Source organism: Cupressus sempervirens, chromosome 10 (genome assembly GCF_028749045.1).
Source record: "Cupressus sempervirens isolate cs-2001-9-10 chromosome 10, ASM2874904v1, whole genome shotgun sequence".
Lineage (NCBI taxonomy): Eukaryota > Viridiplantae > Streptophyta > Pinopsida > Cupressales > Cupressaceae > Cupressus > Cupressus sempervirens.
Window position 1 is genome coordinate 204,242,920 of NC_143127.1, and position 12,126 is coordinate 204,255,045.

General features: G+C 34.3%; 1 protein-coding gene across 1 annotated transcript in view; it reads left to right on the forward strand.

Annotated features, from left to right (window-relative positions):
* The window catches only part of LOC149533339 (pentatricopeptide repeat-containing protein At1g11290, chloroplastic-like), a 56,583-nt gene extending 45,432 nt beyond the window's left edge, over positions 1 to 11,151 (forward strand). Inside the window, exon 2 of the mRNA XM_089803119.1 lies at positions 7,564 to 11,151. Coding sequence (XP_089659245.1) covers positions 7,564 to 10,197 — 2,634 coding nt within the window. The 3' untranslated portion in view covers positions 10,198 to 11,151. The remainder of the gene's footprint in view (positions 1 to 7,563) is intronic.
* Positions 11,152 to 12,126: the final 975 nt, after the last annotated feature.

Here is a 12,126-nt window from a genome sequence, read left to right on the forward strand (position 1 = left end):
CGCATAAAGAAATTTGCAAGGGTTTGAGGTGCAGATCTGAAGTTAGTTATTGCTATAGTGCTGCATGAACAATATTTTTGCTACAGTCGGCATGAACAGTATTTTGCTACAGTACGGCGTGAACAGTGTTGGTATCAAGTTTACTTGTTTTTTCGATTGATTAGAAGTTTGGAAGGCCGCCGACTACATCTGCAAAATACTACAGCAACTAATTCCAAGTTTCTTCTATCAAATTTTGATACTTTGCATAATAATTGTTGAATACAAGTCTGAATAGTTGTTGCATCCTTTAAGGCAGCTGTAAGTGCACATCTACATTTAAAAATCACCCTTTATCAGCAGATTGAAAGAGTTTCCAGATTTTTCATATATTGTTGAATGTGTGCCAAGTGTTTGTGAAAATGTTATGATGGGTATTATGCATTTTAATGTCACTTCATAGTTGTTCGTAAATCTACCCATTGGAAAGCAATTTATTGAGGAAATCAGCTTTATGAGTTTGCATACAAAGTGTTTGACAATATTCCTTAAGTTAAATTTCTACAAGTCAAAGTTCAAATCAGGGGAGGATATTACAAAGAATGGGGTTTAATGTTAGAATACATGTGATGATCACACACTGGGAAAGATATTGGGATAAGATGGAGAATAGAAAGTTATGAAAGAGTTGGAAGAGGTTTCGAGAAGAATGGATATCTTAGAAAAGAATTATTTTGATAAGGGTGTTAGTACAAGTAGACAAAAGGTGAAAGAATTCTTTGTGGGGGACTTGAAGAGAAATGAGAAGGAAGTACAAAAAGGAGCACAAGAAGAAGGAATGAAAATGGAGAAGAAAGCACTTGTGAAGAATGAACTTAAAGAAACATCTTGGTCTTGTTGAGTTATTTTCTAATGATATGATTGAGAATGTGGATGTATGTATAAGCAAGACCTTCGAGAGGACAAAGTGCATAAATTTAATGAGAAAATTGCAGCAAATGAGAAAAAGGTTTGGATGGAGTGTCCAACAATTGATAATGGCCCTATATTTGATGAGGTTCCTAATGAAGAGGAAGAATTATTTAGAGAGGAGATTGAAAATATTGAACACTTGTTTAGTGCAACATCAACGAAAGTAGTAGCGAGGTTAAATGAAGAGGGTGTTTGGCACTAAAGAGCACATGATCATATTTACAGAAGCTACAACCACTTGAACAAAATAGAGATTTTTCTCTATTTGAATAAACATATGGAGGGAGAGAGTATTGACTTTGTGAAGGAGGGCAAAGATTCAACAATTAAAGGTAAAAAAAGTAGAATTATCTAAAAGTTTTGATGTTGATGGAAAATAAGATGAGTGGATGAATAATGATGAGTTAGAATTATGGAAGTTTGAGGGTGAAAAGGAAATTAGAAGACATGCATATCGACGACAAGTGGATAGCAAAAGAATGCAGATGGAGAAACTCAAAAAGACAAAATGCAAACTAAATCTAGAGAGAGTGCGACAAGGGATGTATAGACAAGACAACTAGAAGAAGAGGAAAAAGAAAGTGCAAGATAACATTGCAGCCTTCATGAGTCGGAGCTCATGATTTATTTCTATGTGGGGGGTCTGATGTAGGAGCTTCCAGATGGACATGTTATCAGCCAGATGTAATTTTAAATTCTATCACTAAATGTCATGTTAGACCACAACTTATGTATGTCGGTAAATGACAAGTTAACTGCATGCATGTGAGTTGACAGTTGGTAGCTAAACCAATAAATGCAAATTTCAAAATTTTGAAACCTCTAGAATTAGGTGCCACTTTTGAATTTTGAATTTTTTTTGGAGCTCTGTTATTATCTTTAGATATGGAAGGGGGGATCTCATGAGAAGGCAAGTAAAAAGAGGGCAGAGAGAGGAGAAAGGATTGGGCTGGAAGTGAGAGAGGATCCACACTGCCATGACTTGACAAGCTTAACAAAGGGAAGAATTGGCAACCAAATAGGATTGTTAAATCCTGTGTTGGGAAGTATTTTTGTGTTCGTGTTTCACATTTCATGAACGTTGTTGTTCAAGGAAAGAGTGGAAAGATTACGATTCTGGGGAAGGTGAGTCCTCTCTACAGGGGAAGCTGCAAACTCATACTCCTCTTGAGAGAATGTATGTAACATTTTATGAAATTTAACAGAATATGAAAGTTTTTCTGTGAGTCTTTTATTTCATGTTCATGATTCACTTTCGTGTCCCATCATTTTGGGTTTGTGTTTTCCTGTCTATGCTTTGTTGATCTCTGCTTGAGAGTCGTGTTAGCCCATCTTGCATCAATAAAGGTCCAAACATTCTAAGCTTTAGGGGAAAACCAAAAAAGATGTTAATGAGAACCTTGTTGCTGACAAAAGGGAAATTGGAGTTCAAAGACTTCCAAATTGAATAACCTTGATCAAATTGGAAGGCCTTGGAAAAGTGTACACCAGACAAAGTGAGCAAGTTTTAGTTATGGAACTGCCAACCAAATGATGTGAAATCTGTGTTGCCAAACACAGATTGGTAGCTACAAGCATCACTGTTAAGTCAAGGTGGGAACATAGGAAAATAAAGAGAGAGTAAGTGATATCCTTGTCATGGTTTATAATTCCAAAAAGCAGTGTTTGGACACCACTTAAATTTGTTTCCACCAGGGTATTGATACCAAGTTTACATATCAGTCAGAATGGCCCCTATAACTGTGCCAAAAGTTTCATGATCTTGACTAAATCTGAATTTAAGAAAAAACATTACCAAAAATTTAAAATAGAAAATCAAATATCATCACCTGCTTCTGCAATTTTATTTCTTTCTGCTAGTGAGTCACCAGATTGTGCACAAAATCCTTATCAAAACTAAAAAATCAACAAGCTTGCTAACTTTCATTTGATTAAAAGGGAAAAGATAATTTCAAATAATAAACTCCGTGTTGACTTACTCTCATGGATTCTAGGCTTGGGATTGTAGTTGGAATTTCTATCAAGTGACAACCTTTTTCCATTATGAGGAGTTGGCCTGTTGTTTGAATCAGAAAATACACTTTTCACTATCTTCAAAGATCTTACTGTGAATGAAGACATGCTAGAAGCAGCAGTCAAATGAGTCTATCATAAAACATGCAACCTTCACAAAACCAAAAATAATGAATGTTCAAAAACACCATATATTGGTTAACCCAAAAAAGGATTTATCATCCATTTTTATAACTACACAACAAATAGAAAACCATTCCCAAGGCTCCTTTATCAGCACCATAGAAAAATCCATATAAAAGGTCTTATTATTGAAACAACCATTTAGTTAAAAAAACTCTAGTTGAAACCTCCCATAAAACACAAATATGGGACTTTCCCCAACCTAATAAAAAATTCTCTTAAATTTCAGAAAACACATTTTTCTTGTAACACAAAACCCTACTTGTGTGGTTTGATCGACAGTCTGCATTGACCATTTAACTTACATTAGATCATTTGCATACCAGGATAGCCATTGCATCAGAGCCTTTTTAGCACCTTGTCTTAAAAATGATCGAGAGAATCATAGGAATACAAAACTTTACCAATTTATAAGCATAAGATTGAAAAAAATATTTTGAATAATTGCAGATGATTAAAATTTTGGAAATTAGAAAGATCATTTATAGATCAAATGAAAAAAAAGTTTGTTGTGCAAATAGAGCTAGTGAAGGATCAGATTTAATATCCAGTGTTTCAATAATCATCATAAACTCAGTTAGGAGATATATAGAGCGAAAATGATTCAAGGGGGTTGAAGAGCTTCATTTCTACTTCAGAATAGATGCAGGACAGTGGAACTATGTGATTGGAAAACTAAGAAGACTCTCTTCAGTTTGTTGGTCACACCGGTGGTTATTTATGACTACAAAGTGTGGGGGGGCAACAAGGCAAATTGTGGATAGCGAAAAATAGGGAGAATTCAAAAATATTTAATCACAAGCAATCTCAGTTAAATCCTCCATTCCCTATGAAATTATTTTGTTAAAAGCTGACACTTTTCCATTTGAGGGTTCAACGTTAATTTGATTGATTTACTACTTAAAAAGGACGGAAAATATGCATGATCACTGGTGGCCGAAAATTGTGAAAGAAAAATCTCTTAACCGTAGGAAGAAAACATGGATGAAGCAAAACATTAAGTGAATGGATAAATGAAACATCAAGGTGCACGAGTATCTGAATGATAATGCAGGCATAAAAAAGTTAGTTAGGGAAAAGTTTCAAAGTGCCATGTGGAATAATAGTGTTGGCAGAAAAAAGGCGTATTACATTAAAGAATACAACCCAACAAATGATCACAACAAGAAAGCACATCTTGGGGCTACTATTAAAGGTAAGGCAAGGTTGTTATTGGCTCAGTTTGGGACTGGATCCCACCACCTTAGATGTGAGACAGGCAAATGGAAGAGGCCCAAGGAGGTTTGGGAGGAGAGGATATGTGTATTTTGTAAGTTCGAAGCTATTGAAACATAATGGCATTTTCTCTCTGAGTGCACATCTTACGACAACATCCGAACATACTATGATTTCATAGAAAAGGCAGTCAACATGCATAGTTTGTTTGAGGTTGACAGGATCGAACAAATGATAGACTTCTTGATTAAGATCCATATCAGAAGATTGAAAATGGAAAGAAATATGGAATTTGTTTAGCATGTTCTATTGGTCCCATTGACTTTTGTGGTCTAGTGGACATCATTAAAATTGCATTCATTCATTCATTCATAAACACATCTTTCTAAAATATTAAATATATATAAATATAAAAAAAAAAAAATTAATCAGAAATATTAGGTAGTATTTATTCTAAAATTTTATAATAATTTAATAGCCTATAAATATTTATTTTTAAACATTGTATTAATTGATTAACATAATTTTCTTTCATAAATGCAAGTTTAAAAGATTACAGAATAATAACTAGCTTTAAAACACTCCCTATTTTATATTGCTTGGTATAGAAAGATTTTTCCTTATTTGACCTAGAATATACTTGCATTATTATTAGTCCCTGACTTATATATAAAATAGGGAATTAATGTTTTCACTAGACCCTAGTATTAATTTTTATGGTAGAAACACAATTTAAAAGCTAAAGTTTGTAAGCATTTATTTTTTAATTTAATTATAACTATCAATTATTATTTTTGATTCCTGAGAGTAAATTGCTTTTTCAAATTAAAAAAACAAAAAAACAAAAAAAATCACATAAAAGATAAGAATATATTTAATACTTGTCAGCGTATTTCAGAAATACTGATTTTCTTGTCACATCACATCATATTTTAATTTTTCTAAAATGACACATTAGTTTCAGCGGAGATTCCTAAAATAGTCATGGCGGCCAATCTATCCAGGATTACAATTATTTGTTTGAGTTTTTCTAGACTTCCTTTTTGATTGAACAAGGCATCATCAACAGTGGGAATAGCAACAAGAAGATACTAAATCTCTAGTAACTTTAACTGTTGCAATACTCACAATTGCATTTAAAGATTTTCCATTTATTTAGTCCTCTCTGTTTATCTCATGTGCTTGAGAGTTTCCAATTGGTGGCCCTGGTAGTACTTTTATCTGCAGGAGTGATCAATGCAAGTCTGTCAACTGTAAAAGCTCAATATTTTCATCCCTGTCTACTTGGGAGGGTCCTAAACTAGTTGGGCACTTGCTTAGTCATCGAAGCTTCTTTAATTTTATTGCAAGATACAAATAGAAGACAAATATTACAATTTGGTTTTATGTTTATATTCAGATGAAAGATCTAGAATTTTCCAGCACATATTTTCACTTTATTTGAAAAATTATAGAACTGTATGTTAGGACTTTGGCAAAAATGTAAAACTTATTCTCAGTGTTCACGAGACTTATATTAATGAAATTTATATAAAATTTCAAGCTTTGGGAAGAGATTAATATGTCTAATAACAACTATTGAAATATCCACCATAGTATAATTCTATTTCTATGAATTTAAAACTCTTGTCTCAAAATAAATCTAAATCAATTGTTAAACTATTTTTATTAAGAACCATTATTTATAATTATTTTAATCTGTCTAAATGGCACATTACTCATGTGTGGAGATTTGTAGACTATAATTGCCTCTAGCATTTGCTCTAAGGTGATGGTAGACAATAAAAGTGGAGGAGTTAAAAAAAATTATAACTTTAAATTTATCTTTAACTTAAAAGAAAACTTGTAAATTTAATTTAGTTCCTAATTTATAATTTGAAATGATTAGACATCTTTTTCCAAAATTAACTATCACATTTTACTTCAAGATAATTATATAAAAATTTGAAATATGAAAAATTATAAAAAAAACCTAAAAGATACAAATAAATAAAGATATACATCAATTCTTATATATTCTAACTCATTTAAAATATTCTTTTATATATATATATATATATATATATAACTTAAATTGTTCTAGTTAAATTTAAAATATTTTATATTTCACAAATGTTATATTATAATTTATTTCTATTTTTTAAAATCTTGCATTTCATATATTACCATACTTGCTTTTTTATTTTGTATTAAATTTTGCAATACAAAATTTAGATAAAATTTGAGATTTGGTTGACTTCAAATTTTAATATTTTTTTAAAAATAAATAATTATAAAATTATTAGAAATTAATAATATTATTTATATTTAACACTAAATTCACATATCATATATAATACAAAACTTTTCTACTTCTAATTTTAGAAGTAATTTAAAATTATCCATTTTAAATTAAATCTTATCAATGCAAATTGCATTATTGACCGACCACCTCGCATATGTGTCCTATAATGACAAGTACCACTTAGATTGAATTGTTTAACACCTCATAATATGTGTTGTGCAATGGTATAAGACACGGACTCGAGCTCGCGAAGAACTGTTGTTCCTTTCATTCTTCATTTCTTCATTTAAATCTTTTTATTGCAAGCAGGATCGTATATCGTGTATGATTCACACAAAGTTTTTGGAAGTTCCCCCTCATTGACAGTTTGCCTCAGAAGGTCCCTCGATAATTGTTTTCGAAAGGGTTTAAAATAGAAATGCTTGCATGCTTACCGCTGGCAATGTCAATGTACTGAGAATTAGACTAAATAACACCGTAGTGTGCACGATCCATTTTACAATTGAAAAAATGCCATTGGCATCCGCTACTAATCACAATCTGACAGCATTATGTCGAGGAATGCGCTGCACATTCTGCTCACTACACACAACACCTTTGAAGACTTCTCCAGATATCTTCAATTATTGCAGATGCCTATCCTCAAGAACACACTTTCACAAGGAAAGAAATTTTATGCTTTCATCGCTCACGGGCGATTTAGATTTGCTACACGAACAACGCTTCAGAATAAGCTTATTTACATGTATGTCAAGTGCGGGAGTTTAACGGATGCCCGTAAAGTATTTGATCACACAAAAGAACGAGACGTCATCTCCTGGAATACGATTATTGCAGCATATAAAAATTACGGGTTTCCTCATGTGTCAGTTACATTGTTTCACCATATGCAGCAAACAGGTATCCAACCGGATCAGTTCACATTTGCTAGCGTACTCCCAGCCTGTGCTAAAATGGGAGATTTGCAGCACGGCGTAGACATCCATGAAAGCATAAAGAATAGAGGAATTATGTCAGATGTTGTAGTTGCAACTGCCCTGGTAGACATGTACGCAAAATGTGGAAGCATAGACAAGGCACGTGACTTGTTTGACAGAATTCCTGAAAGAAATGTGTTCTCATGGAGTGCAATGATAGGAGGATATGCTCAAAATGGATTCGTTGGAAAGGCTTTAGAAACTTTTAAGCAAATGCAATTGGCGGGTATAAAGCCAAATTCCACAACCTTCGCCAGCATACTCCCTGCCTGTGCCAAAATGGGAGCTTTGGAAGAGGGTATTGACATCCATCAAAGGATAATGGAAGAGGGCTTTTTGTCAGATAATACAGTTGGAAATGCTCTGGTAGACATGTATGCAAAATGTGGAAACATAGACAAGGCATGCGAACTGTTTGACAAAATGCCTCAAAGAAATGTGGTTTCGTGGAATGCCATGATTTCACGATATGCACACAATGGATTTGTTGAAAAGGCTTTAGAATCTTTCAAGAAAATGCAGTTGGCAGGTGTAAAACCGAATTCCACAACCTTTGCCAGCATCCTCGCTGCCTGTGCCAAAATTGGAGCTATAGAACAGGGTATGGACATCCATCAAAGCATAATAGCCGGGGGACTTTTGCCAGATATTATGGTTGGAAATGCTCTGGTAGACATGTATGCAAAATGTGGAAGAATAAAAAAGGCAAGCAAGGTATTTGACCGAATGCCTCAAAGAGATGATATCTCGTGGACTGCAATGATTGCAGGATATGCTCAAAATGGATTTGCTGAAAAGGCTTTAGAAACTTTCAGACAAATGCAATTGACGGGTGTACAGCCAGACTCTGCAACCTTTGCTAGCATCCTCTCTGCCTGTGCCAAAATGGGAGCTTTGGAACAAGGTATGAGCATCCATCAAAGCATAAAAGATAGAGATATTTTGTCAGAGATTGTAGTTGCAACTGCCCTGGTAGATATGTATGCAAAATGTGGAAACATAGACAAGGCATATGAATTGTTTCACAGAATGCCTCAGAGAGATGTGTTCTCGTGGACTGCAATGATTGCAGGCTATGCACAAAATGAGAATGTTGAAAAGGCTTTAGATACTTTCAAGCAAATGCAATTGGCAGGTGTAAAACCAAATTCCACAACCTTTGCCACCATCTTCTCTGCCTGTGCCAAAATGGGAGCTTTGGAGCATGGTGTGAACATCCATCAAAGCATAACAGAGAAAAGAATTTTATCAGATGTTTTAGTTGCAACAGCGCTTGTAGACATGTATGCAAAATGTAAAAACATAGACAAGGCATGTGAGCTGTTTGATGAAATGCCTCAAAAAAATGTGGTTTCATGGAATGCCATGATTGTAGGATATGCACATAATGGATTTATAGAAAAAGCTCTAGAAACTTTCAAGCAAATGCAATCAGCAGGTGTGAAGCCAAATTCCACAACCTTTGCAAGTATCCTCCCCACCTGTGCCAAAATGGGAGCTTTAGAACAGGGCATGGACATCCATCAAAGCATAATGGACGACGGGTTGTCATCAGATATTATAGTTGGAAATGCCCTAATGGACATGTATGCTAAATGTGGCAACATTGACAAGGCTCGTGAACTGTTTGACAAAATGCCTGAAAGAAATGTGATCTCATGGAATACCATGCTTGCAGGATATGGACAAAATGGATTTTGCAAGGATGCTCTCAAACACTTTGAATTAATGAAGCACTCTGGAACATATCCTGACACTGTAAGCTTTGCTTGTGTTCTATGTGCATGCAGCCATGTAGGTTTAGTAGATGAGGGCAGTACATATTTTAACCACATGATTAACCCATTCTGCATTACACCTACAGTTGATCATTATGTGTGCATGGTTGACCTTCTTGCCCGTGCTGGGTATCTTGTGGATGCCTTAAAATTTATCATTAAGATGCCAGTTAAACCTGTGGGGGTTGTGTGGATGAGTTTTCTTAGTGCGTGTAGATCACATATGAATATAGGCTTGGGATTATTTACAGCAATGCTGCTTTTCGATTTGGATTCTAAGAATCCTTCGACATATGTTCTTCTCTCGAACATCTATGCAGAAGCGGGCAGGTGGAGTGAGGTTCAAATGGTAAGGAGATTGATGAAAGATGAGGGAATTAAAAAAATCCCTGGATGTAGTTGGATTGAAAGTCATAAAACTGTACACGTTTTTTTTGTAGGAGACAAAAGACATCCACAGACACGAGAAATCTATGCACAGTTGGAGAAATTGACTTGGGATATGAAGGCAGCAGGATATTTTCCAGATTCAAGGCATTTCCTTAATGATGTAGAAGAGGAGGAAAAAGACATATTTCTCTGCCACCATAGTGAAAAGTTGGCAATTGCATTTGGTTTGTTAAATACACCCCCAGGAACAACTATTAGAGTTGTTAAGAACCTTCGAGTATGTGTTGACTGTCACACTGCAAGCAAATTTATCTCCAAGATTGTTGCAAGACAAATTGTTGTGAGAGATGCAAGCCGTTTCCATCATTTTAAACTGGGACAATGTTCTTGTGGAGATTATTGGTAGAAAAATTTCACCATATCAGATTTGCAGTAATAATCAAGGGATTAATGTTCTTTTAAGTTTCTAAAACATTTGTCAGATGTTTTAGTTGCAACTGCCGCAGTAGACATGTATGGAAAATGAGGAAACTTTGATGAGGCACATGAGCTGTGAAATAAAATGCCAGAGAATGTGGTTTCGTGGAATGCTATGATTTCAGGATATGCACAGAATGGATTTGTTGAAAACACTCTAGAAAGTGTCAAGCAAATGCAATTCAATTGTAAAGCCAAATTCCACAACCTTGTCAGTATCCTTCCTGCCTGCGCATAAATGGGAGCTTCAGAACAGGGTATGGATATTCATCGAAGCATGATGGAAGGAGGGTGGTTGCCAGATATTATAGTCAGAAATGCTCTGACAGACATGTAAGCAAAATGTTAAGGCACGTGAATTGTTTCATAAAATGCCTCAAATAAATGTGATCTCATGGAAGGCCATGATTGCAGAATATGCACAAATTTGATTTTGCAAAAATTCTTTCAAACTCGCTGCATATTACATACGAATATGGACTTAGGAATATTACAGCAAATGCTGCTTGTTGATTTGGACATTCCGCATTTTACGTTCTTCTCTCAAACATCTTTGCCGAATTGGGCAGGTGGAGTGAGGTACAAATGATCTGGAGTTGATAAATGATAAAGGAATTAAAAAAATCCTGGGATGTAGTTGGATTCAAGGCCATGAAATTATACAGATTCATAGGCTTTTTTTGTTGGAGGCAAAAGACATCCACAGATTCCACATTCAAGACATTTACTTAATGACATATTTCTTTGCCACCATAGGGAAAAGTTGGCAATTGCATTTGGTCTGTTAAATACACCACTGGAACAACTATTAGAGTTGCTAAAAACCTTTGAGTTTGTGCCAGTTGTCACACTGCAACCCAAATTTTCTCCAAGATCTTTGCAAGGGGAATTGTTGTGAGAGATGCAAACCATTTCTGTCATTTTAAACGGAGACAATACTCTTGCGGAGATTATCAGTGAAAAAATATATTCAAGATATCAAAGGTGCAGTTATAACTAGCTTATATATACCTATATATATATTACGCCGAGAGTAATCGTTCTCGAGGCGCCTATTTTCATTTTCATAAATTCCAAGGTTATTTTAATCACAATTGGGATTTATGAAAATGAAAATAGGCGCCTCGAGAACGATTACTCTTAGCGTAATATATATATATATATATAGGTATATATAAGCTAGTGGCAATCGCGGCGCAACAAGAAAAGTTTTCTTTTAATTTTTTAATTTTTTTCTTTTTAAATATAGTTGTGTAAACTTACTATAAAATTGTAATAGTGTAAACTTACTATAAAATTAATCTTGAACATTTTATTTTTTAATTCTATATATGGTGTTTATTTGCATCACTTTAGTTTAGTTTTATTTTAAGCATATTGTTACATAAAATTTTATACTAAAGAGTAGAGTTATAGTTAGCATTAGGGTTAGGGCTAGGGTTATAGTTAGGGTTAGCGTTAGGGTTACCATTACAATTAGGGTTGAAGTCCAATTACAGTGGAGTAAGATTTAAGGCTACAATTAGAGGTAGGGGTAGTGTTATAGTTATAGTTAGGTTTAGTGTTGGACTTAGAGAAAGGGTTAGGCTTAAGGTTATTGTTAGGGTTACGTTTATATATAGAGTTGGGTATAATATTAAAGTCCAATTATGGTAGAGTTAGATTAATGGTTAGAGTTAGGGGTAGGGTTATATATAGAGCTACATCAGGGTTAAGGTTAGGGTATGAGTTTGAGTCAGGGTTAAGGTTAGAGTTAAAGGTAGTGTTAGGGTTTCAATCAACATTAAATTTAGGGTTAGGGCTAGGGTTAGAGTCTAATTATGGTAGAGTTAGATTTAGAGTTAGAGTTAGATTTAGG